The following is a 27,817-nucleotide window of genomic DNA, read 5'->3' as shown; positions in this document are numbered from 1 at the left end:
ATGCCCGCACTTTGGTTGTACGGCTTGGTGCTTCTTTTGCCTACAGAGTCCTGCAGGATATTATGCCAGGTAAAAATGGGGAAAGAGTGGCCGATGAGTTGGTGGAGAGAAGAAGCAGACAAAGAATTCCTCAGTTACCAGCTCTGTTACCTGAGAGCTGAAGTATAAGGGGAGGGTGGTGATGGGGTGGGCCGGCACAACCTGAAGAAATGACAATAGGGGCTGGAGAGATGGCTCAAGAGGTTAAGAGCACTAGCTGCTCTTCCAGAGGTCCTGAGTTCAATTCCCAGCAACCACATGGTAGCTCACAACCACCTGTAATGAGATCTGGTACCACATTCTGGCCTGCAGGGACACATGCAGGCAGAACACTGTATGCATAATAAATAAATCTTAAAAAAAATTAAAAAAAAGAAATGATAATGACCCGTGACAGAGAAGACGCCTTTGCTATGAATTTGTCTCACATTAATTTCCCCCAATCAGATCTGAAATACAACAAAACTGAGACGATTCAAGGATAATCACCCCACTCCCCCTGTTCTTGGGCACTGACTCTTTCACTTGAATCTAGGGTGCTGCTGGTTCCTGAGGGCCTTGAATAGTAGAGGTAGGGAAAGCTGCCACAGTGACTAGGAGATACTAGAGACATTTAGTGGACAGGACCTCAAAATGATTTGGCATAATGTGGTACCATGCCATTCAAAGTGGCAATAGCATTTTCTTTTAGCAACCTGGCAGAAGAACAAGGGTGGAGTTTACAGCAAATTACCCTTTTAACTTTTGGAGGGGCAGTGAGCCCCGCCGCTCTTCATGGTATGTTTTCCCTCATACCATATTTCAATTTTCCTCTTATTTATTTAAAATAAGGTGTGAAGGAACATTGGGAGAGAGACGATTTTAAAATATTTTGAAAATTTTGGGAAAAGAGTACTTTTATTTGACCCTAAGACCTGGGAGGCCACCCTAGAACTAACTGGCAAAGCTCTCATCCCTTACTTCATAGACAGAGAGACTGAGGTCAGTGATGAAGGATGTGCTTCGCATGAGATAAGGTGAACAAGAGCCTCCTTCGGCAAGAATGATTTAGGAAGTTCTTGTCATGAGTTTTCCAAACAATATTCACCATCTAATTAGTTTACCCTTCTTCTTTGTGACTCCCCTTCACCCCAACACTGAACTGAAATCCGATTTCTGAGAGAAATTCTAGGTGCTTTGGGATGATGTTTTGCTGGGAGCATTCTGATGCCCCACAGTTTGGTACTATCTTTTGTTTTCTCATCTACAATTTTCAATAAAATGTGGGGTAGGCAGAGCAGGGGAAACAGTTACTCTTGTTATTGTTGGGGCTCACCCTACCAGGAACATCCTATCCTCTTCTTCCCATTGGACGAATTTCTGGTTCTCGAGCTGCCAGGGGCTGCCCCTCCCCTGACTTACCTACGCACTGGGAAGCACTGCAGTTTAAGCGGGTTGCAGGCGAGCATCTGCCTTTTTGTGTAGGATGAGGTTGAGGAATGTTAACATTTGAAGCTAAAGTCACCCCACTTCGGATGCTACCCAGGCATGAACTGACCAGAGGAACCGGACATGATGTACCTCAGAAAACGAACTGGGCTGAACAAATCAGGTCTTTCCTGTAGGAAAATAGACTTTCCAGAACTTCTTGTCTCCCATGTCCTCCCCCACACCTAATTAGTCAACTGCACCATCTCTGGACTTTGTTTAGTGACCAGGGATCCTCCACAGCTGTTGACTTTGGTATGTTGCAGAACATGGCCATGTCAGTATGGGTTTTGGGTGACTTGAGCAGCCTTTCCTTCCTGCCTTACATCCCCTCTGCTTATTGAACCTGAACATGATCTGATGTCTGACCTTTGGTAGAGATGTACTGAAGGAATTAGGAGAACAAATTCTAATCTCAGGAATAAAAGGAGTTCCCTGAATGGCCTTCTTCAGGTCACCTTATCTATGGCAGCCTCTGCGTTCTCATCTGTAAAATAAGGAGGTTAGATGGTGTAGACGAATTTCTAAACAGTCTTATTACATAAGAAACACAGAACCAAAGAATCAAATACAGAGGTACTAGCTGAAGAGGTCAGAGCAATAGCCGCGACTAGCCTTAGCTTACCACCAGCAGTAGCTTCCACAGGGAGCTTCTTCCCATCTAACTTGTATTTTTAATTGCCTTGCTGTTCTGCCTTGTCATTGGCTCTAAGCCCAGCCACATGACTTCCTTGTCACTGCCTGTCTATACCGACCTCCAGGTCTCTATGGTTGATACTGGAATTAAAGGTTCATGTCACCACGCTTGGCTGTGTCCTTGACCACGCAGAGACTCTGCCTGCCATGTGATCGGATTAAGGGCATGGGCTATCACCGCCCGACTTCTGTTTATGGCTCGCTGACCTCTGATCTCCAGGCAAATTTTATTTATTGACATACAAATAAAATTTCACCTTTCAGCACAAATAAACTATCACCACAAGATGGACTATCAACACAGTCTTCAAGAGCTCTAGAAATATTATTGCAGTCTTATGGTTTAGTGGAAGCAATGTGACTTGTTGACTGAGACCCTAGGGATTTATTTGCATGGATAAAAATGAGAGGCCATCATACACTGTTGAGTCCAAGGGCATTCTGTTTTATGAATTCCTCAGCGACACCCCCTCAGCGATAGAGAGACCTCAATTCAGAGTTTCCATAGTTTTATTTGCTAGAAAAACAGGGAATATTCAGTATTATTTTTGATAACAGAGAGAAAAATAATATTGTTAATAGGAAAATAAAATGAGTATCATATGTCGGCCAAACGACAATGCTCGGAAATCTTATTTCTTCCTCAATAGCTAGAATCTTGGAATAAGGTTGGAGCCATGGATAATGTTCTTCTCAGCCACCAGAGGGCACTTATTTTGCTCAGAAATGGGAGTACTGAATTTGCCTCTTTTCCTATACACGTTAACATACGCATGCCTGTGTTTGTGAGTGTACCATGCATACCAATATGTCATTACACAAGTATACATATGTACAAGACCCTTACATAGAGGGGTAAAGGGAGACAACACACAATCATGTTTCTAAGGAACTTAAAATTCAATTGAGAACATAACATGGAAAAGATTATCCAGGTAGCAGGCAGGTGAGTGGAGGCTAGGCAGTGTTGTATGGCAGTGTAGATAACAAGTCCTTCTAAGGCAGAGGGAGAGTTAGAGCATCTAGAACTCCATCAGAAAAGACAGCGTGAAAGGGTGAAACATGAGCTTGATGTAATCACTATTCAGTATCAGAATAATTCCAGCAGCCAAACCACAAACAGATCTCACACTTTTGTTTGGTTGGGTTTTTTTTTTTGTTTTTCGAGACAGGGTTTCTCTGGATAGCTTTGCGCCTTTCCTGAAACTCAGTTGGTAGCCCAGGCTGGCCTTGAACTCACAGAGATCCGCCTGCCTCTGCCTCCCGAGTGCTGGGATTAAAGGCGTGCGCCACCACCGCCCGGCAGATCTCACACTTTTGAGGGTGGCCCTAAGGGTTTCTCATGTGTCAACTCATCTGTTCCCCCACAAAAGCAGTAATGTCTATTCTGCTTACAGACAGGGAAATGGAGGCACAGAGAGGTGAACGTTCCCTCCTAAGGAGACGGTTCAGGATTTGAGCCCAGGTGGGCTGATGGGCTTTTCCTAGACCATTTTCTCAGGATAGCCAGATATGCATGAGTGGGTGGGGTGGGGGCCACTCCCTTAAAGAAGAGTAGCATAAAATACAAAATGAACGTATTTTCTTAGAATGAGAAAAGGAATCAAAATAAATTTCAAACAGAATTGGTTAAAGGATTTGTATCCAGTAAATACTCAACATTATTTAGTAGTGCATTCAGCAAAAACAATACTAGTAACACGTAATAATTCATGAGCTGTACTTGCATTTTTTCTTACATTTCACATACAGATGAGCTTATAATTTCTTCTATATAGATAATAAAAAGATCATTCTATCATTTTAAAAATCTTACTTTAAACATTTATCTTACGTATATGGGTGTTTTGTATGCGTGTATATTTATGCACCATGTGTGTGCCTGGTGCCCTAGGAGGCCCTGGAGCTGTAGTTACGGAAGGCTGTGAGCTGCCATGTGGGTCCTGGGAGCTGGACCCGGGTCCTCTGGAAGAACAGCTAGTGCTGTTCTCGATGCTGAGCCGCCTCTCCAGCTCCCCGTTCTTCCCTTTTGCATTGTCCTAAACATTCCTCTTATTGCAGCTACTTTGGAATAACACTTTTTAGTTTTCCCACTTGTTATTAGCAGTTTTATGTAAATATGTAGGATTGCTATGAAAGTTGGGAAAACTTCAAGTTTCTTTCCAAAGAGCTGCAGGATGTCAGGGCACTCAACATTTGTTGTTGTGCTGTTCTGTGGCCACCTGTAAATAATTTTGAATTAATGACCCGCAAGGGTTGATGTTCTTGTAATTTAAAAGTGACTGCAAACTATATAAATGTATCCTGTGAAATCCAAAGAAATGTGGTCCTCGCTCAACTCCTTGTCTGGATTTCATTAATAAATGTACCACTCTAGCGATACCCCAAACAGGACCGAGTGTGAAGGGGGAGGGGTGAGACAGAGTGACAAAAATTGATCATCTCAATAGATGGAAGGTAGTTAGAATATTTTGTCTTTGAAAATACGATAAATATGATCATGTGAATGTGTGATCATGTGGCATGACCTTCTCCCAGGATTCAATGGGGCCCATACCAGTGAAGTAAGACTTCATGAACTTCCTAGTAAACTTCCCTCTGCCCAAAATGTAGTTTATGTGCAGACTATAGACTGTAACGATAGAGAATTATGACTGGGAGGAGAGGACAATCCTACTGCCTGGCACTGGGGAGGAAAAGTAGAAGGAAATGTCATTGGGTCATATGCAACAGCTGGACTTTCAGTTACTGTGTTTACATCATGGCTGACTTGGATGTTTGTTTGTGATTAAAATGTTTGTGACAGTTGTTTGTCTGTGATTAAAATGAACCAGTGGTATCACCTGTTGACATTTGGTTTTGCTGAGAATTTTGATTGTTTCTTTTCAGGCCACCAGCAAAAGCAAGGAGAAGGTGATGTCCAGGCCACATGGTATGTTGGCAGCAGTTACCAAACATACAGAAGTTTGATCATCAGTTGTGAGAGCAGGCAACTCTCAGTCCTTTGGCTCATGGCGTGAGAGATGAGACACCTTGATAGATTATATTTGTACTTTGATTATTTACATGCAAGTCCATTGTGTCTTTAGCCCCAGCCATATTCATATCTTTCCAACATCCTCTGCTCTACCTAGTCTCAGACTTCTTTGCTGTGATTCTCATTGAGCTAATTCAAACCAGGGCAGTGACTAGAATGGGTCTTATTGACCATGGAGCTTGCTATAAAGTTCTGGACCAGGAAGGTTTTTTGGGAACATCAGGGGGAGCAGATTCCAAATGAGAGCTGACCTGGGTATTTCTAGGACTCCAAGGAGATCTTTAGGGGGCTCTGTGGGCATGGGGGAGGGTGACTCAGTAGGGTAACCCATGGGTTCGTCCCTCTTATTTAATGGGAGTTGTTTATGCCTTAGTCAGTTTTATACATTGGAATTTGGTGTGTGGTTCTGTCAGAAGGAACAGGATTCTATTTCAGAACTATGCTATGTCTGCTAACCCATTTTCAATCATCTTCAATCTTACTGAGAAAAGATACCCGTGTCTACAGAATTGACGTCCCTTTGCCACAGTGACACCTTACTGAATGGCTGAGCAGCCATGACCTCAGACCTTTCTATCTGATATGGATGCCTTTTATTTTCCCAGATGTATGTGATGGTGTCTGTAAGGACAATACTGCCCCCTGCTTTCAATCTTGCCCTCCAGAGAGTGAGGGCAATGTGAAATTTGCCTGTAAGGCCAAGAAATGGCACAAAGTCACTGAAACCTGCCACACCCTTAATGCCATCAGCATCTTTGAGGTAATGTCCTTTCTCCTGTATCAGGATTCTCACTCGGGCTCTATGAGTAAAGCGGGAACTTCAGGTGATCATATTGCCCACTTAGGGGAAAAGAGAGGCTTCCACGGTAGCAATAGGTTGTTTTTCCACAAATACATAAATACCTACCTACCTCCTCTCTCTTCACTTGGTGCATCTGAAAGTTTGTGTAGTATATCCTGCATCCTGAATGACATGAAGGAACCTGGTCACTTAGGCAGAGCAAGGAAAAGCATCTAGAATTGTCACCACCAAGTTCTTCATCTTTGCCCTCAGCCCTTGAAATAACCCAAAGCTTTGATACTCATAGTATACTTTGCTGACTAGTAATATCCCCTCAAACTTGTTGGACCCATGAAATTTGTGCTGCACCTCACACTCCGCTAGGTGAGAAGCTGTAGTCCCATCATATGATGTGGGTGTCTGGAAAGGCCTCAGGTTTCCTGGAGCTGGAGTTGCAGGAAGCTGTGAGTCACCTGATGTGGGTTCTGGGAACTGACTCCTGAGTCCTCTGCAAGAACAGGACCCACTCTTAGCTGCTGAACCATCTCTCTAGCTCCTGCTATTTAAAAAACAAAACACTGTGTCTCTTGGCTCACCTCTTGAGAATGTAAAGATAAGTTAAATGGCAATAAGAATCCATATATATATATATAAACTATACATTAAATGTACATACACAAGAAGTGTCTAAAGAAAACAGTTGCGGTTTCAGAAGACAGGGCTAGAGAACCACCAGTTGGGAAATTCAGACTTATATTTTGCTTTATACAACTTGGTGTTGGTCAAGTTATTCCACTCTAGATACTACTTTGAAAATGGAACATGAAGCCGGGCGGTGGTGGCGCACGCCTTTAATCCCAGCACTCGGGAGGCAGAGCCAGGCGGATCTCTGTGAGTTCGAGGCCAGCCTGGACTATCAAGTGAGTTCCAGGAAAGGCGCAAAGCTACACAGAGAAACCCTGTCTCGAAAAACCAAAAAAAAAAAAAAAAAAAAAAAAAAAAAAAAAAAAGAAAAGAAAATGGAACATGAAAGCATATTACGTGATATACAATTGTATAGTAGGGCTCTTCTAAATTCTAGCAAAAGTACTTTTGTATTTAATACAAACTAATAAAGGATTTCTTTACTTTGGTCCTGTTTCAGGAGGGTGTGGAATTATTTTCCAATGTTCAATCATCGGAATCAACTATAGCTCTCCATGAGTCTCACAGACAATCTCAAACCATAACAGACATGTTGATGGAAAAATGTCCAAAGGATTTGTCTTGTGTCATCAGAAACATTCAGAAGTCTCCCCGAATGCCAGGAAACATTGCTGTGGTGGTAGAGCTCTTGCACAACATCTCGACAGCTCTAACCAGAGAGGTCAATGAGGAAAAGATGAAGGTGCGTGAGCTTGCAGATCAGACAGTGTTCTCTCTTTGGGGAAGGAATTTAGATTAGTTGGAATACCCTCTGAGCTTCCCAGGGATTGGGAACCACATTTTCCTCCTTGATATTTCCAATGTCCCACATAAAAAGTGCTTAATGAATCTTATAGCGGGAAGAATTGTAAACAAAAGAATAAAATAAACACATCAGATCAAGACACGCTAGTAGAGAGAGCTTACTTGGTTCTGTGGTACTCATCTCAGTCTTTTTTATATTTCCCCGGGGTCTGGGTCTGTGATGGGTTGAGTCTGGGAGGGGTTGAGTCCATAAGAGGTTGAGCTTTTGAAGGGTTGGTTTTATGAGGGGTAGAATCTGTGAGGGTCCAAGGCTGTGAGGGATTGATTCTATGACTGCTTGAGCCTTTCAAAGGCCTGGGTCTTGAAGGAGTTGAGCCTGTGAGGTTATGAGTCTGTTGGGGGCCAAAGTCGACTCTGCTTTCCTAAAGCATATTTAAGCTACTGAAATTATTGAAGAAACACTGTGGGTTGTGGACAAAGGAAGACTTATATTCATTTGTGAATTAGAACAAATGGGAAGCAAAATATACGGCCCAACCTTTGAACTACAGAAATGTGAAAAGGAATTGGATTCATTTCTTCGTGGTTTTGATGCTTGAAGTAGACAGTAGTGAAGGGTGATTCAACCTCTGTGGTCAAGTTCTAGTTTTCAGCATATTTCTATATAGGGTCCTGTGGCACAGCTGGGACTAACAGATGCCAGCTACATTGTGGGTACTCTGAAAGGGCAATTGAATGATGGGTTTTGCCCAGGTATACAGTGGAACTGTTGGTAGAAATGGGCATGTAAAGGCTGTGTACCTGTAGGTCTCATGGGAAGGGTTTGAACAAATAAGAGGAAAACAAGGCAAGGAATTCCTTTACAGATAAATCCTCTAAATGGTGTCCAATGGTGTGTGTGTGTAGGGGGGTATGTATGTGTACATGTATGGGTGAGGACTCATGTGTGTGTAGGTGTTCATGTGTTGGAGGTCAGAGAGTGATGTCAAATGTCTTTTTTAGTTTCTTTCCCCATTATTTTTTGAGACAGAGTCTCTTGCCGATCCTGGAGATTATTGATTTGGTTATATTGACTGGCTGAATGAGGTTCGGAGATTCACCTGTCTCTGCCTCCCTAGTGCTGGGATTACGAATGTGCCACAGTGTCCATCTTTAACATGGTGCTGGGAATCCGAACTTGGGTTCAGATTGGGTTGTATGGCAAGCACTTTAGTGACTGAGCTGTTTCTGGGTCCCTGTCCAATCTTCTGATGTTGTGATATGGTACTATCATCTACAAACGTGTTGGGCTGCATTATTACCTATTATGGGATGCATGCAGTGTGTGGGTTGGACATGGCTGCAAGTAAACTTAATCTTTACTGTGCAAGCAAGTCACCAGGGGTTCAATTAAGATACTGAATATGATCCACTGAGTTTAGGGTGGATGTGAGATTCTGCAATCCAAAGAGGTCTCTGGGAGTGCCTATGCTACTGGTTAGAAGACCACACTTTGTAAAAGTAAGTCTTTTATGTATTGGGAGTGTCAAAGGGTGGCTCACGACTAATGCCAGTTCTTCTTTGACAGAGTTACAGCCTCATGGCTAACCATATTCTTAACAGCAAAAGCATATCAAATTGGACCTTCATCCAAGACAGAAACAGCAGCTGTGTCTTGCTTCAATCAATCAATTCATTTGCAAGCAAGCTATTTGTGAAGGAACATCCCATCAACATATCACATGTCTTCATTCATACCATGGGCACTGTCATGTCCAGGGACAGCCTTGGGAAGAATTTCACTTTCTCAATGCGCATTAATGATACAAGTGATGAAGTCATTGGCAGGGTACTGCTCACAACTGAAGAGCTTCAGAAGGTTCCTTCTCCTTCCCAGGTCATCAGCATTGCGTTTCCAACTCTTGGGGCCATCCTGGAAGCCAGCCTTTTGGAAAACATGACCGTGAATGGGCTTGTCCTGTCTGTCATTTTGCCTAAGGAGCTTAAAAAAATCTCGCTGATGTTTGAAAAAATCAGCAAGGCAGAAGGGAGGAAGTCCCAGTGCGTGGGCTGGCACTCCCTGGAGAGCAGATGGGACCAGCAAGCTTGTCAGCTGATGCGAGAAAACTCCCAGCAAGCTGTTTGCAGGTGCTGGCCGAGCAAGTCATTTACCTCTTTCTCCATTCTCATGTCACCCGACACCTTGGAGAACCCGGTTCTAATTTACATCACATATATAGGCCTGGGCATTTCCATCTGCAGCCTGATCATCTGCCTGTCCATTGAGGCCTTAGTCTGGAGTCAAGTAACAAAGACAGAGATCTCATATTTACGTCACCTGTGTATTGCTAACATTGCAGCCACCTTGCTGATGGCTGATGTGTGGTTCATTGTGGCTTCCTTCCTCAGTGGCCCAGTATCCCACCACAATGGATGTGTGGCTGCAACATTTTTTGTTCACTTCTTCTATCTGGCTGTGTTTTTCTGGATGCTTGCCAAGGCTCTCCTGATTCTCTATGGAATTCTGATCGTGTTCCATACACTGCCCAAGTCATTCCTGGTGGCCTCCCTCTTCTTAGTGGGCTATGGGTGCCCTTTGGTGATCGCTGTTATCACATTGGCTGTGACAGAGCCTAGAAAAGGCTACCTCCGGCCTGAGGCCTGCTGGCTTAACTGGGACATGACCAAGGCTCTCCTGGCCTTTGTGGTCCCAGCTCTGGCCATCGTAGTAGTAAACCTGATTACAGTCACGCTGGTTGTCATCAAGACCCAGAGAGCTGCCATTGGTAGTTCCATGTTCCAGGAAGTAAGAGCCATTGTGAGGATCTGTAAGAACATTGCCATCCTCACACCACTGCTGGGGCTGACCTGGGGGTTCGGAATAGCCACAGTCGTCGATGGTCGCTCCCTGGCCTTCCACATCATCTTCTCCTTACTCAACGCATTACAGGTAAGTCCGGATGCTGTGGTACAATCTGAAGCGAGACAGTATGTGCAGCTGTTTTGTGATCAGGAACATGTGGCCCGATGTTTCATGCAGAAGACAATAAAATAGAGATTCATTTTTGTTTCAGAAAGGCTCGGATTTGAATTCTGACTCTCTTATTTACTAAGAATATGTAGCATGATCTTTGCATGTCTAGTTTTTGCGAGCATGTTTTTCTCATACAAAAAGAGAATATAATGCCACCACTTTCTAGAGTGCTCAGAAAATGAAATAAATGATGGTTTTGAAAGCAACAAGTTCAAATACTAAAATTAGGTACCAAAGACCATAAATACCTGTTATGGCTGAGGGTTTTTTTTTTTAAGCTATATCTTATGTATCCTAGGCTAGCCTCGAACTCACCATGATCTTAAATTTCTGATCTTCTTGCCTCCATCTCCAAGGTACTGGGATTACAGGTGTGCATCACTATGCATCATTTATGGGGTCCTGGACCTTGAACCCAGGGCTTCATGCATGCTAGGCAAATACTCTACCAAGTGAGCTGTATCGCTAAGCCCTGAGCTGTTACTATTTAGAAAGCAAGGAATCACCTCTTCTAAAATTTAGCTTTAGACTGGAGGTGTTACACTTTTTATACTTGTTAGGTTGTCTGCTACTTAGACTTTTTAGATAGCAGTGTGGGCCATCTTATTTGAACAAGGCGAGTTATACAAAGAAGCTTTAACGGTCGTTCCTTTTCACCCTTCTCCCACTCGTACGGGTTAAGCAATGTTCACAGTTCCATATGTATCCTTGGCAAATTCTTTCCGTACGCTTATACAAATATATGCTTAATATGAGAATTGAAAACTTATGTGTATTCTTATGTACCTGTTAGGCAAGCATGCCTCCAACGTTTTGTTTTAGATGGTGTTGGAGGTCAAACTCAGGGTTCTGTAGGCTGTGCTTTGCCCGCTGAATGACATCATAGCTACGATGTGACTTTCCTTCTCACTTAAAATTGTATCTTAGTCTTCCACTGGTCTAGTGTATAGGGTCTATTCAATGTCTAGGTAATATTTTCTATTTTATATTTTCCTTCTTGATTCAAATTATGTACATTAAATATAAAGATTGCAATGAATTAAAATGAAAGCTTCTAGTTTCCTGAAGAAATGAAGCTAAACATTGTTCTGGGGGCGTGTGGAGTAGACAGTGAAAGTATTTTCAAATACGTGGTAACAGGACTTTGAATCAAGTATCTACTCATTTTTCTCTTTCAAAATGTGACTATAAATGATTCACTTTATATAGTAAACATTTTGATGCCTTGGAGAACACTGTTAACAGTACTAGGGTGAGTGTAACATTTTAAATCTTGGCTATTTTCTGTATTTCTATAAAAAAGTGTTACTGCAGTCTAGATTTATAGCAATGTCAGTAATTTTCAATTCATTGCACATCTTTACAAAGCCGGTCATCGATGGGACTAAGGTAAGACCCCAGGGTTTCTAACTTTCAGCTCAGTGAATCTCCAGGCTGCTCTTCATAAACCCTTAATGAATACCTGTCTCATGGCACAGAAATGCCTTTCCTTGTTCCCCTTAGGCTAGCTGACTTGTGACTCTTGTTTTGGATTAGACTGTGAGCTCCTGAGTTTGGATACTGCAGGCATTTTCACTTATAATAGGATCAACTTGAAACTCGGGTTGTTTTCTGTCTTTACTCCTGGCAAGGAGAAGGATGAAGTCATTGGGATGCCAGTACCTATGAGGTAGTGGGCAGCTGCCAACTAGTGTGAGTGAGGGCTAGACACTGGGACAGGAAAAGGCAGAGCTATACTAGCTTGTACTGGCTCATGGAAGTTTTTTTTGTGAGCTGGTTATAGACACAGCCATCAGTAAAATTCAGTGGCACCGATTCACAGGGACTCATTGAATTAGATAAAAAGCAACAGTCATGTATTCCCCAAACTTCTTTGTTTGTCTGTTTTGATACATTCTCTGCCTGTCTCTGTAGCAGGGCATCCTTGGGATGCTCAGTGAGGGAGGAAAGGGAGCAGAGCCATGGGTCCTCTGAGGTCAGATACAATCAACAGGATGAGAAGCAGCAGCAGAGATGGGCTTAAGGTGAGAAGAGGTGAGGGGCAGCTGAGGCCGACTGAGCAAAAGAGAGATTCTGAAACAGGCAGAAGGCAGAAGATGCAGGAAGCAAGCCCTTCTAAAGCGGTTTCCGATGCTAGTCCTACAGAAATGATCGGGAGCCTAGTCAGCCCCTCCAAGGTTGAAGTATTAGTGTGGAATCATTGGCTGCCTCGGGTGTCACAGTGGCTGCTGCCTCTTACCTCTCCCGTGTTCTCTGAGAGCTATTGTGGGCTGGGTGGGATTTTGAGACACCCTCAGCTCCCAAAGCCATTTTAGTAGGAGAATAAAGCATAATAGACTAAAACCTGCGAGAAGACTTTAGGCTTACCTGCTTACATTGTGCTTTGTCCCCCAAAAGAGATGGGGAGAATCTGCTCCTGCTGATTTTTTTAAAAAAAGATTTACTCTTTCATCTATTCTCTGTTAGATATTGAACTCTGTGAATAAACTTCCTACAAGGTGACATAAACCAATGAAAAGTGATTTCAATGGAATACTTTAATGTTGCATATTTGTGGCTATATAGACTCAGGTTGGGTAATAAAATTATTAGGCTAGGGATATAGTTTAGTGGTAGAGTCCTTGCCTGACATGTTCAAAGCCCCTAGTTCAATCCCCAGTACCCCCTCCACACAAAGAGACCACAAAAAGTTATTAAATATATGCACATCTGAATATAGAATCAACATACATTGGTTCTGTGCCTATTCTTATTATTATTTGTTTTTTGAGACATTCTCTATATATAGTCCTAACTATCCTGGAACTCACTATGTAGACTGGCTGGCCTTGAACTCATAGATATCCACCTGCCTCTGCCTTCTGAGTGCTGGGATAAAAGACCACTTTGCCTGATGCTAATTATTATTTTAAAGGTTGAATATACGAATATATAAAAACAACCCCAGGGAATTAAAACTCCTATGAGGAGAGACAGACTTTTTAGTCCATCAGCCAAAACCAAAACCCAAACAGAAAACCAAACAAAAACAAAACCCCACAAATTTGTGTACAGGAAATATTCTATAATTGTGGTTTTTAGATGTCTTAGTTACTGTTCTATTACTGTGAGGAGACACCATGATCAAGACAACTCTTAAAAGAAAGCATTTGCCTGGGGGTTTGGTTACAGTTTAGAGTATTAGTCCATGATCATCATGGCAGGAAGCAGACAGGCATGAGGCTGGAGCCGTAGCTGAGAGCTTTACATCCTGATCTGCAGACTGCAAGAAGACACAGAGAAATCGAATCTAATGTGGTGGACTTTTGAAACCTCCAAGCCCACCCCTAGTGACACAGCTCCTCTAACAAAGCCACACCTCCTAATCCTTTCCGAACAGTTCTACTGAGCATTCAAACCTATAAGCCTTTGTAGGCCATTCCCATTCAAACCTCTACACTAAATTAAAAAAAAAAGTTCCTGGGCCAATTTCATTCATATTTTGATTTTGAAATGCAACCCTAGTACCAAAGCAAGCTGGTGTGCATCTGTTCCAAGGGTATTTACAAGAATAATACTTTGTAAACTAATGGTTGATGTCAACCATGACATGTTCATGCTAGAGTTAGTGGCAGCTGTAGGCTTAGGGGTGTGAGAGCCAGTGAAATGGCACAGTAGGTGAAAGAACTTGATGCACAAGCCTGACAACCTGAGCTCCATCCTGGAACACATGGAAAAAGCCAGATACATTGGTGAGCATCTGTTACCCAGAACCCCTCCCAGAAGATGGGAGATCAACTGGAGAGTTGGCTCATGGACCAGCTGGTATGGAGTGTGCAGCATGGCAGAAATAAGAGAGACCCTGACTCAACAGTGTGGACAGCCAAAACTGACCCCTGAAAGCAAGTCTCTGACTTCTACATGTGTGCCGTGGTACCCATCCACACATCCACCCACAGTTATACATATATAAACCACACACACACGTCAATCATAAGTAAAATTAAACAATTGTAAGCATTTCTAAAAGAAGAGTTTACACAAACACACAGTTTGATACAATCTCCATGCGGACCAGGCTTGGGTATTTATGGACTGTCCACATGGGAAAGTGCATTCCAGTACATTAGAGGAAGGAATGAACTGCCTGGCTTCACACTGGTCCCTGTCATCTTTCATCTGTCAGACGCATTTTCATCAAATTGTGGTAGCAATAGGCTGTTTTTCTCACTGCATCTTTATGGTGGCAGCCGCGTTCCTCTGACTGGGCTCACGTTCAGTTGGGAAACCAGAATGGTGTAGCAAGGGGGTGCCTACAGGGAAGGTCAGCTTCTTGCCTTCCCTGTCCATCCACACCCAAGCCATTCAGCATCCAAGAAGTGAGTCTAAGGGATGCTGCTGTCTACAGCCTTTTAAAAGTTGTGCTTCTAAACTTCCTTTTCCTCATCAGAAGAATGGGGCTGTTCCTTGAAATTTCCTTCCTCCAGGGAGGTTTTGTGTTGTTACTAGTGGAAAAGTGAAATTATGAAAACAAAACCTCAAATGGATTGTAGCTCTAGAGAATGGTCTTTGTTTCACAGACGGGGTCTTCCTCGCATAGATGACGTGAGAGGTTATGGGCAACCAAGTGTGCCTGCTTTTCTTTGTGCTGTGGAAGTATGTTTTATTAATTACTGTCCAGAGACTGCAAGCCTGCACTCCTATACATCTTTTTTCAATCATTATATCCTGAGGGCAACAGTTCCTGAGAAATGAAAAGCATTTTCATGGCACTCAACCTGAAGTTTCTAAGATGTCCCTGCATAAAGCAAGGGTTTGTTCTGTGTCTACAGAGGCCAGACCTCTTGGTTGAATAACTTTTTTAGACAATATCTGTTGAACAAGTGAGTAGGCCATGAGTAGGCCTTGTGGCCTTAGACTAGGGAATGGGAAGACTAGATAGAGTTCTTTTCTTATGGCCAGAATAGTAATGATGTGATGAATGCTACACTTGTTATTCTTACCATCACTGTATTGTAAATGGATCTTCTTCTCCCTCCATCTTTCTCAGGGCTTCTTCATCCTGGTGTTTGGAACAATCCTGGATCCAAAGGTACTGTATGTGAACCATTCTTGGCTTTGCTGCGTTGAGTACTTGAGCTGAAATGCTGACTTGTGAAGAACACTTATTGAATTTTGACCTCAGTCATCTGTGCACTCTCCTGAAACAGAGCATCGGTCTTCTTTTTTCTAAAAATTGTTTTGAGATATTATTTATTTTTATATGGATGAGTGTTTGCCTGAAACGATGTTTGTGTACCAAGTGTTGTAGTGCCTGCAAAGCCCAGAAGGTGTTGGATCACCTGGAAATAGAGTTACAGAAGATCGTGAGCTGCCATCAGGGCTCTTTTAATGTAGGTGATATCTTCATCCTTCAAGCGCTTTTGAGGGTACACATTTTATGGACTTTAGCTCTAAATCTCAAAACTATCCAGGAGATTTCTATTATCTGTCTTGTAGATGAGAAAAGGGAGACTCGGGATGAAAAAACAGATTGCTCTAGATCCCACTCTGATTTCTTATGGCAGAAACAGAATTTTTTTTTATTAAGAAAATTTTTTTCACACATTTTACACACCAATCAAAGATCCCTCTCTTCCCTCCTCCTGCCCCCAGCCTCCCCCTCCCAACTCACCCTCCACTCTTCCCCACTAGAATGCAAGGCCTCCCATGGGGAGGCACATCCCAGAGTGGCAAGTCCAAGTCCTTCCTCCTGCCTCAAGGCTGCACCAGGTGTCCCATCATAGGTAGTGGGCTCCAAAAAGTCCACTCATGCACCAGGGATGGATTCTGATCCTACAGTCAGGGGGCCCCCCAAGCAGATCAAGCTACATAATTGTCTTGCCATGCAGAGGGCCTAGTCCAATCCCATGCAGGCTCCACAGCCAGAAATGGAATTTTTAGCTAAATCTCACAGTGTTATTTTGGGAGGATGCCTCTTGGATTTGAAGGACGTATGTCAGGAATAGCCCCTAGTGCACAGCAGAACTGCTCCATGAGGGACACCAAGGGGTTCAGTTCCCAGCACTCATTTGGTAGCTCACATCCCAGTCATCCCAGTTACAGGGGATCTGATGCCTTCTTCTGACCTCCAGGGGCAGGGCATGCACATAGTACAGAGACATATACATGCATGCAAACAATCCACATCCATAAAGTAGAAATGTAGCACAAATCTTAAAAGTTCTTTTTAATAAAATCAAACCTGAGCCAGATGTTGGGGTGAACTCTGGAAGATCAGAGAGACAGAACGGGCCACAGCTACCTCACCTTGCCAACCTCTCAGGTGGTCTTGTTTCCTCAGACTGGAATCTTCTGTGTCCTCATCCCAATGGCTCTCAGTTGAACGGCTGCTCGAAAGCCTGAAGCTTAACCAGCTAAAAGCTTAACCAGGCCAAATGCTGCTAGTTTCTGGTCCTCATGCCTTATATATCTTTCTGTTTTCTGCCTCACGCCCTGGGATTAAAGGCTCGCTTTCTGGGATTAAAGGCGTGAGTCACCATGCTTGGCTGTATCTTTGAACACATGGATTTCTGCCTCTGGAATGCTAGGATTAAAGGCGTGTGCTACCACTGCCTATCCTCATGTTTAATATTATGGCTGTTCTGGCTCTGACCCCAGATAAGTTTATTAGGGTGCACAATATTTTGGGGAACACAATACCACCTCATAGAAAGTTTTTTAAAAAAAAGGCTAAAAAATAGTGAAAAAGGAGCAACACCAAAATGAAATTGAAAGCACAACACCCACCTTCACTTTAGGTTATTATATTTTGAAAGTATTGATGTTATTGAAGTTAACATCGAAGGTTTGTGAGAGGAATTTAAAAAATATCCTTTCATTGTCTTACCAAGATGCTATGCCAACCTAAAAGTCACTCAGAGGCAAAACAGCAGAGTTATACTTGATATTTCTATGTGTAGATGGTCTCAGGCTTACAACATTCCAACTCACAAACCTTTGAGTTTATCGTAGTGCGAAATGGCACTCATTCAGCAGAAACACCATTTTGGACTGAGCTCTTTTCCTGGGCTGGCATCTCACAGCATGGTACTCTCTCTCCAGACTGGGCAGTGGCAGTCAGCCACAGCTTTGAGAGTCAGCCATGAGCTTGCAATGGTAAACCGCCAGCACTCCACGGTGTCACGAAGCTGTGGTGTTCAGGAGGTAGGTACACCAAGTGCAATTTTGACTTAAGATATTTTCAGCTTACAATGGGCATGTTTTGATGCACCCCACCCCCTTCGCAAGGAGCATCTATGCTAACCAGGCTTCACAGTGCTTGTGAGTTCCAGATTTTAAAAGAAGAAGCTGTAAAGCAACTTTATAAGTGAAAACGCGCGGGAAGCATTTGTGAAACCCCACAGTCATAATTGCCAGGGTTGTGCGTCTGGTAACTGTGACACCACAGCTAGCACACAGAGTCAAATAACAGCAGCAGCACCTTTGCCCTGTGTGCCACAGTTAGACACGAAGAATTCCCAGCTATGCAGTCTCTGTCAAGATCAGAATCTCTTCATTAAAATTAAAATGTCAAAGACAAACGCAGGAAATGTCATGGGACCAGACACGATAAACAGATGCAAAGGAATAAGGAGTCCTGAAAATCCTAACATCAGCTGAAAACTGAGCACGCCTTCCAAAATGCACTTACTATTAACATTTACAGTGGATACTATGCACATTATGAAATTCAGGATTTTAAAAAGGATCAGAGCAGGAAATGTCAATAGAAGTGCCAGCCTGGCTTCGAAGATCCCAGTGGATGCCAGGAGCATCTCCCTCCCTTACGTACTGCAGCAAGGACTTTGCATCTTCAGGGAGGGGTGAAGGCTCCCTGAGCTGGAGGGCTTTCACGGGCATTAGTGTGGAGACAATGTATGCAGGGCCTTGGAAAGAAACATTTTCCATGGCAGAAGGGAGAAAGGAAAGGAAACAGAAGAGAGCTGGGGAGGGAGTCAGGATGGGCTACAGTGGATGGACCTGAATCCCAGGCCTGGATATTTATCTGAGCAGCGGACTGAGTTTAGATGTTATTTAATGTTGGAGTGTCAGGGGACAATCATATCTACCTTTCAGGATTATTTTCTTCATAAAAGGGATGACAGATAAGAAAAACACTGTAAAACTATAAAAATCATCATCATCATCATCATCATTTCCTTAGTTCTGGACCCAATGTTACCTTGTATCTCCTTTATAGAAGGTTTGAGTAATTTCAAATGAGATATGATGAACTACTTTAATGGTTCAAAAAACAATGCCAAAGCTGTAATTGGAATCCACGAGCTTGTGCAAGCTTGCTTCTTAGCCACTGGGTCCATCCATGTTTCAGACCACAGGCACGTGTGTGCTGCAGAGGCTGCCCCTCCTCTGTACCTCTTCATCTCCCTGATTTTCTCCGGCTCACTGCACCATGTGACGAATCCCGCCAAAAGGACCCAGCTGGCCACTGGTTCCCTTGCCACGGTATTTGCCACATCCAAGCATATTGTTAACTTCTTATAAGTGTTTAACTATTAACCCATTTTGTTTACTTTGCAGATAAGAGAAGCCTTAAAGAGTCGAGTAGCATCTGCCAAATGGATCTCCAGAGTATCAGAGGTGAGCGCTTTGTTTTTTTCATTTGACAAGGTAGCAGTGTAAAACCTGTTGGTGTGGATTTTTCCTGGGTTCAGAATCATTATAGAGTATGATGTCCAAATACGAAGACGAAAGTCAGTTTAAATGTATAACGAGGGGGTGACAAGGTGGCAGGTGTTGTAGATATGAAATAGGAAGCAGGTGAGTAGAAGGAGAAATGAGACAGGAAACCATGAAATAGGAAGCAGGTGATTAGAAGGAGAAGTGAAAGGAGATGAGTGATCTCAGGCTCCCAGGACAGTCTGTTGGTCCCCTCTGATATTGTTCAGTTGACCATACACAAAGTATGAAAATTCCAGGGAAGCACACACTGAAACCCTATACAAAGGACTTCCCAGGAGCTTGATTAACAAGGAAGCAGTTTCTATGGTTACCAGAGTGGCATAGGCACAGGGCCAGTTCAGGGATGTGGCGGAGGTACTCCAGTCATCATGTGGGGACTGGACTGTGATGTGCCTTTACCTTATCCTCTCTTTGTATAATTTACAAACTTAATGGTGATGCAAGGTTGTTGTGAGTGAGGGAAGAACTGGAAATGTTTACACATCAGCAAAAGGGACTCAGGGTTGACCTAAGGAATGTACCCAACCACAGAAGGTGATCTGTGGCTTTGATTCATCACCTGCCACTCCTTGGCCTTGTAGAGCTGTGTGCCTGGGCACCCATGGCTGAGTGCATCACTTTTCATTTCCATATCTATCTTCCCACCCCATTTCCTCCTGCTTATCTCCACCCCCACCTTCTTTTCCTATCCTCTTCCTCTTTACAAGTAGCCAAGTTTCGGTCACTTCTTAGTCCTTCCAGGGAGATTACTGTCTTTATATTCTCTCCCATCTTAAAGAAAAGGGCAAATTTACTGAGAACAGACATTTCCTCCAAGAAGACTGCACCTCCTAATCCTCTCAAATAGTGCCACTCCCTGGTGACCAAGTATTCAAATCTGTGAGCCTATGGGGACCATTCTCATTCAAACCACTACAGGCTGTCTTCTCTGACTTGGCCTGATTATTTCAACTCTCTTCAAAGTAGTGGCCTTGGTCCTTTCCATGTATGGTTTTAGAATGATCTATTCAGGCCACTGTAGGGAAATTCTGGCCTTTGGTGCCTAAGAAAAACAGTCATTTTTCTCTACCTCTCTTGTTTTACATAAGTCAGAAAGACACCTAGCCCTTCTTTATTGTTGATGGTCCGAGTCAGTAGTTTTTGATGTTGGCTGTATCTTAGAAACATCTTGGGAGCTCAAAACAAAAACAAAAACAAACAAACAAAAAACCCCACACAATCCAGGCCTCACCCAGAAATTAGACCAGAAACTCTCGAGGCTTGAGTCTAAGCACTTATTTTAAGCTCTGCAGTGATTCTGCCCTGTGGCCAGGGTTAAGAGCCTCTGGTCTAAGTACAACATATATTTACCCTTCATTTTGCATTTTTTCCTTCATTCTGCTCAGCAGCTCTAGGCCATTGCCCGTCATTAGCTTTAACACCCTTACCTGAGTACAGAAGTGGAGTTACCATCCACTTGTCTGTTCTGCTTTGAGGGCCTCTAATCCCTGGTAGCAATTTTTACAGTGCAGATTGAACTCACCTTTCATGGTACCCATCTGGACAGGACCAGTCCCAGTTCCCCAACACCCAAGACAACATACATTCTTGTGTTCATTTTTTTTTTTTTTTTTTTGGTTTTTCGAGACAGGGTTTCTCAGTGTAGCTTTGCGCCTTTCCTGGGACTCACTTGGTAGCCCAGGCTGGCCTCGAACTCACAGAGATCCGCCTGGCTCTGCCTCCCGAGTGCTGGGATTAAAGGCGTGCGCCACCACCGCCCAGCTGTGTTCATTTTGTAGCTGACAAGATGAACTAGCCTGTGCTCGGGTATCCACAGATCTGGCAATGTGTAAATGTCTTGACTCTTTAGACAACTCATGTCTAAAACATACCCAAAAGATCCTTTGGCACTTGAGCATCACAAAGGTGTAGGGGGGACTTTAATTTTGAGGATTTGAGTAGAACAGCTGTTCAGAAGCCCGAGTGCAGGACACCAGGTTCATTTCCTCTCTCCACGCTCTATCCCCTCTCTTCTTCCTTCCACTCCTCCCCTCCTCTCCTCTACACTCCCTTCCCCTAACCCTCTCTTTTCTTTCCTCTCTTCCTTGTCCTTCTTCTTTGGAATTCTCTAGGGCCAGGTTATGGTAGAGAAGGACCCCCTAGACAAGCCCGTCACTATGTTGCTAGTTTTCACATAAACAGGAAAGGAGGAGGTGGTGTGAAAGGGTAAAATAGCCTCCCATGCCTCAGATTCTCTGGGCACCTAGAATGACCGTGATCATTGCAGACTGACTGGTGATGATAAATGCAATCATATTTTGTCTTCAACAGGACCTCTCTTCTGAATTCTCTTGCCACCCTACCAAAGGGCCAAGTTAACCAACCAGGATACATCCCTAACACGGGAGGTGAGTATGCAGCAAGAGAGTCTCTAAGTGAACTTTGAGCTTATGGCATTTCTTTGATTGTAATTAGAAATAAATTCTCTTATTCTTGTCTTGGTAAGGCACATTCTGGGGTTGCTAAAATTTTTGTCCCATAAAACAATAAGTCATGTCTGAGAAGGCTTATGACCCGGCCTGGGTGTGCTTAGGGGGGCTGAGGAGAGATCCTCTCTCTTCCTGGATCCCTCTGCCCCATCTCTTCTCGTGTTTTCAATCTCAGGACATCTTGCATCAGCAACATTGCCAAATCTCCTACTTTCCCTTTCCCTAGTTTTAAAAGGTCAAGAAATTATGACTGACAATATGGGGGAGAGGCCTCAGCATGGGGATGAAGAAGCTGAACAGAGTCATAGGGAACTAGATTTAGAGGAACAAGCCATAGAGAAATTAATTTAGAGCCATATAGAGGGACACGGTAACTCAGGTTTGGGAGACAGCCAACCAGCTACAGAGTGCTCTAGAACAACAGGGTGGAAGACAGAGACAAACACACAAACATAGCGAAGCACCCACATCCCTGGGAAGACTCACAGAGATGGCAAGTATATGTAGAGCGAGTGAGAGGTATATGAGGAACTCAGAGAAATTAACAATGACGCAGAAAGGATGAGGTACACACAGACCAGGACTCATGCAGAGTGCAGAGAAACAGAGAGATGCAGAGAGAGGCACTGTGGTATGTAAAGTGAGTCTCCCATCCCCTACTTCAACACATTCAGGTTCCAGCAGCCTTTGTGGCCTTGACCTTGTAGAGAGACATGGTTCTTTTCTGAGAGGAGTTATACTTCAAAGAAAATGGGTTCCATTGTGTTTAACACATGCATCTGTAATCCCAGCGCCTGGGAGGGGGAGGCAGGAGGATCACGACTGTGACATCATCCTCAGTTACATAAAAGGTCTGAGGCTAACCTGTGCTACCTGAGATCTTGTCTCACCCCATTCCTGAAATGAAGTGGTTCATGTTAGAGAAAGACAAGGCTTGCAACTCAGCACCTGTGGGGAATAGAACAAGACAATTTCCTGGGTTCCAAAGAGCCTTATAGGAAGAGACTGTCCGCTGGGCAACTGCACTCTACCAAAGGGGCTTGTACAGAACAGACTCAGCGTGCAAGTGTGAAGCATCCGTGTCTTGCTACTTGTATGTTTAAGCTGTGATTTTCTGTTTTTGACAAGGTTGCTCATTCCTGGAATGGCAGTGCCTGAGGAAGCATGCACTTAACTCCTGTCCTCTTGCCACTGGGTACTTTGAAGGAAGCCTCCCACACTTCAGAGCTGATGGAGGAGGGTGACATGTGGAAAGCATGAAGGCCCTTTTATCGAAGCTGTTCCGTGCTTCTAAACACGTCTTGCCCACCAACTGCAAACCTGTATACGACACACTAAGCATCTGCAAGGGACAAGAAGACAAAGTGGGTCACAGCGACAGGGTCTCACTGGTGCCTCCACCTCCACACTGCTGGGTCATACTTATGGTCAGGGAGAGAGCTCGGCTTGTCTCAGCAAAGGCGGCCCAGGATGCAACGTGTTGGAGTCTACATGAGCACCCTGAAGAATAGTCTCCAACAGTTGGACTGACTCTAAGTGACTCACAGCTGGCTCTCTGTATAGACGGGAGGCTTCTGCCAGTATATTTGACTTTTTCAAGGTCAAATTGATTAGATGGCCAAGCCTGGCTTGGACTTGTAATGCAACTTCTTTGATAGTGAACCAAGTGAAAAGCATAGAGTGTTTGAATCGGACGTGATGCCTGTTTTAAGATGAGGTGGAAGCCTGGACCTGTGAGTCATGGCTCTGCTAGCCTGGGCCAACTCTGTTGGCTTGCCGAGCTCCACTTCCTCTTCCAGAGCATGGGGCCTCTGAGGGGCTTTCTGCTTGCACCTTCAGACAAGAGAGGCTGCTGAAACCTGGATGAGGGAGGGGAAACAGATTTCAAGCCCTGTGCTGTTCATTTCCCTAGCTGTATGTAAACACACTCAACATTCAAAGCAGATGTCACCTGACAGAGAACAATGCTAGGTGGTAGAAGGCCTCTCTGAAGCAGGTCCACAGGTGGCTGTCCCTGAAGAAAAGCAGGGGTTACAGACAAAGGGGTACAGACAGATGCCCAAGCCGTTGTCCTATCTAGAGGCCAGTATTCTTGATGTTCTACCGCAGATGGGAGGCTGGGCATGACGGGCACTGCTGGAACCCCAGCACTTGGGAGGCAGAGACACAGAGAGATGCTCTGAGTTGGAGGCCACTTTGGTTTACATGGTGAGTTCTCAATGGGCCGACGCTCATCTAATAAAACAAACACCCCCCCCCACACAAAATAAAAACCAAACCACAGCAAAAACCCCAATTAAAACCCAAACAAAACACACACGGGCAAGTGAGGCTCAGTTGGTGGGTGAGTAGCTCTCTTTCGTGTGTGTGAGAACTTGTGTGCTGTTTATGTGTGGGTGGTGTCTGCACATATGTGCGGGTGTGCCCTAGAAGTTCAGGACAGGATGTCTGCTGCCCTGCTCAGCCACTCTCTGCCTTATTTCCTTGAGATAGGGTCTCTCACTGAACCTGGAGCTAGACTCCAGCCAGCAAGCCTCAGTGACCTCCCCTTACCTGCCACCCACAGATTATAGGTGGGCACGGCTGTATCTGTATTTTAGTGTGGGTTTGGGGGATTTGAAGTAAAGTCCTCATGTACAATAGAGACTCTTAGCAGTTAGGGCTCTCCCCAGCCTATCCACACTTAGTTAACACAAATAAAAAGAAATACTTCCTTTAAGTAGGGAATCCTGAGAGGGCACAGTTACAAGGAAGATCAATTAGAAGATGGGAAAGAATGTACCAGTTAGAAAAAGTCATCTTTCCAGTGCTGTGCTTAAGTTGGGGCATGGCACCCTTTTCATGTATCAGAAGTGGTCTAGTTAGTGACACTCCAGTGTATCCCTGGAGCTCGTTAAATGAAGAAGATGGGGTAGACACAGTGCTGGTATCCTCAGTGCAGATATGGCAGCATTATGAGAAATATCACTTGCTTACGGTCAATGTAATGAAGTCAAGATAGAGTCTTATGTAGCTAATGGGTAGAAGAAGGCTGATGTGCACACAGCTTGGAAAAGGCTAAGCATTGTTCCATGTAGAGATGAGAACCCTGAGCACAGGGAGAGAGGGAGGGAATCATCTTTTGTTTGTATTATGTGTTGAGCAGGTGTGTCTGGCTTGAAAGCACTCAACTCAGGTGCACTCACTCTGTGACAGGAGGGTAAAATCACTAACTAAGAAAGGCCTGTGGATGCTAAGAGAACCCCTTCCCCTGGCATTTCTAGGGAATCTTGAAGAACTCTAGCCTTCTCTCCCATAGTCCAAAATCCACACTTCGGCATCTTGAAAGAGGTCAGGGGACTACACAGACTAAGGAGACTTGTGTGACCCTCAGTAGAGACACTTGCAGTATGCTTCTCACATCTCACAAAGATGTGGTAAAGCCAGGTGACTCAAGAAGACACTGTTCTGAAGCAGCTTTGTGACATTACATGGCCCTCCTTGGAAAATCACTTAAATTCTTTAGAATCTGGTTTCCTCATTTGTAAGTGGGGGACAAGTGAGTCTACCTCCTAGGACTATTGTAATGATTCAAAACAGTAAAGTATTTATGATAGTACTTGGAAATAATAACTGCTCATTAAAATGTTAATTTCTTTTATTAGTATGCCTGTGAATGCATGCACATACAGATATACACACATACACAAGTAAACACACAGCCATGGCCTTTGGCATGAGTTTGAACGAAGATATCCTCATGGGATTAGTTGACTTCTAAATAAAACAATGAAGCATTTGATTTTGTCTGTGTAGCATTAGGGTTACGTAGAGCGAGCCAGTCAGACCCACAGGAGCTCCTGGAATGAGTCTGCTAGCTAGTGTTGCTGGATCATAATGCATAGTTCCTTGGGGCTACCATGGCCCCCCACTCATTCTGTGGTGTTTCAAGGCTGGCTTTCCTTTCTGCTGTCTCTGAGGGGTCTTCCCTGACTGCCCCCGACGTACTTTCCTGTAGCATTTACAATCTGTGCTGTTCACTTCCCAGGAATAGTTGCTGTGCTATATAGTGTGTTTCATTTGTTTTTTTTTTCTCTCTATCTGTTTTCTTTTCCAGATAAGGTTGTGAATCTTTAGGAAGAGGCTGGCTTTGTATTTGATAACCACTTTGTAACTTTCTTTTGCATGCTGATAGGGCAACCAAGTGTCTTACACACAGTGTGTGTTCGGTAAATATGTTTGTTCAATAAAGTCCTTTGATTACACAACCACTTGAGGCTGTTTTTTTTTTTTCCTGAATCACAAATGACCCAGTACTTAATGACCTACATAGAACTGACCCATTTCTACAAATGTTGCTTCCTTGACCTGCATTGCTCTGAGTTGTGTAACACAACTGCCTCTCACTTATTACTCTTTCTTGTCACACCCCTCATAACTTCTAAGTGGGGAATTATGGTACTTGGGTAAAGAAGGCTTCTAAGCAGGAGACTTCAGAATCAGTCTATGTGGGACTCTGGTGGTGAGGACACTAATCCACACTGAGTAGTCGGTTGGAAGCTGGGTCAGGTGACGCTTTCTTCAGGTGGAAGCTAGGCCTTCTGCCTCTGCATTATCCTTTGGAATGGAGAGGCCGCAAGGAACTTCTCATTGTATTCCTTAGAAATAAAAGAGCCGGGCGGTGGTGGCGCACGCCTTTAATCCCAGCACTCGGGAGGCAGAGCCAGGCGGATCTCTGTGAGTTCGAGGCCAGCCTGGGCTACCAAGTGAGTTCCAGGAAAAGGCGCAAAGCTACACAGAGAAACCCTGTCTCGAAAAAACAAAAACAAAAACAAAAACAAAAAAAAAAAAAAGAAATAAAAGAACTAGTAAGTAGGACTGGCAAGATGGCTCAGTGGGTAAAGGCACTTGCCACCAAGCCCGATGACCTGAGCTTCATTCCTGGGCCTCATGATTCCTGCAAGTTGTCCTCTGACTTCCACATGTGCCATGGCATCCACATGTGCTGTGACACCCATGCATGCGGGCACACGTGCGTGTGCGCGCGCAGCGCGCGCGCGCACACACACACACACACACACACACACACACACACACAGATAAATAAACTAAAAAAGAAAGGAAGAACCATAAATCTCTCTGGCGCCAAGGTAGAGACTAGCTCATAATTTGCTGGCCACTTTCTTGGTCAGTTTTCTCCAAATTCATGGGTACAGGTAAAATACAATAATAGCCTCTTAAAACCATAAACAATAGTGGCAGAACCTTGCATGTTCTCACCCTTGTTCTAATTCTACCAGGGAAGACGCAACACAGACTCTCATGTGATCATCTGAGATAAAGATGAAGACACAAAGGACAAACAAGTGACTCACTTGAATGGACTCGCTTCAGACAAGAGAAACCTGTAATTTCTCTTAGGCGTGCTTGACAGACCCACCGTGGGGTGAATCATAGCCTCACACAAGCCTTGAGGCTGTGGGCCGCTCTGCAGTGACCAGATTGGCTTCTCATTACCAGGCAGTTGCTTCTCACTCGGGCCTCTGGGACTGCCTTTTCAAAAGATGGAGCTGGGTCACTGTCACTGAAGGGGGCTGGAGAGTTTCGGTGTGGACCCGTGATGGTGGGGCACCATGGCAGGCAGTTCAGTGCTGACTTTCCTGCCAGGTGACTGCCGGTCTCTGAACTGCTAGAGCTACTTCCTGAGTGCGTGAGTACATGGCCCATGCCGTTACCCCTTTCCTAGTAAAGAGCTGGTTCTTTCCTGCACCTGTTCCAGAATGAGGGCAACTTGTGATTTGGGATAGTGTTTCCGGGAACGCTTGATTCTGCAGCGCCCCCTCCTTAATGCGGTTTGGAATTTGGCTGGCTCAAAGTTGGAGTGTCTGTGTTATATTTCTTTTTCTGCATGGAGTCATCTGTCAGGCTCGAATTGCTCATTCCTTGGAGTGAAAATGCAAAGTGCCTTGCCAGGCAATTAGCCTCATTGCCTCTGCACTGTCTCCAAGCCAGAGAAATTTCAACTCCCTTTAGATGGAATGCAAGGCTTTAAAATTCTGATTTCTTCTTTTCATGAACCCGACGAATTGTCTTCATGGTAATGTAAAGGAAAGCAGGACCCGCAGTGCCTGCTGGGAACCCTTCCTATGGTGTCCCCCTCGTCT

The 27,817-nt window shown here is 44.2% G+C and overlaps 1 protein-coding gene across 1 annotated transcript; it reads left to right on the top strand.

Annotated features, from left to right (window-relative positions):
- Positions 1-22,832, top strand: Adgrf2 (adhesion G protein-coupled receptor F2). The gene is made up of 8 exons (XM_052743797.1): positions 1-69; positions 5,092-5,134; positions 5,845-5,999; positions 7,165-7,407; positions 9,037-10,398; positions 15,512-15,553; positions 19,045-19,104; positions 22,803-22,832. The coding sequence occupies exons 1-8, from the start codon at positions 1-3 to the stop codon at positions 22,830-22,832; spliced, it is 2,004 nt and encodes a 667-aa protein (XP_052599757.1).
- The last annotated feature ends 4,985 nt before the right edge of the window (positions 22,833-27,817 follow it).

This window comes from Peromyscus californicus, unplaced genomic scaffold (genome assembly GCF_007827085.1).
Source record: "Peromyscus californicus insignis strain IS unplaced genomic scaffold, ASM782708v3 Scaffold_19__1_contigs__length_69161282, whole genome shotgun sequence".
NCBI lineage: Eukaryota > Metazoa > Chordata > Mammalia > Rodentia > Cricetidae > Peromyscus > Peromyscus californicus.
Note: the sequence above shows the minus strand (reverse complement) of the source record. Positions and strands in the feature narration are given on the sequence as shown.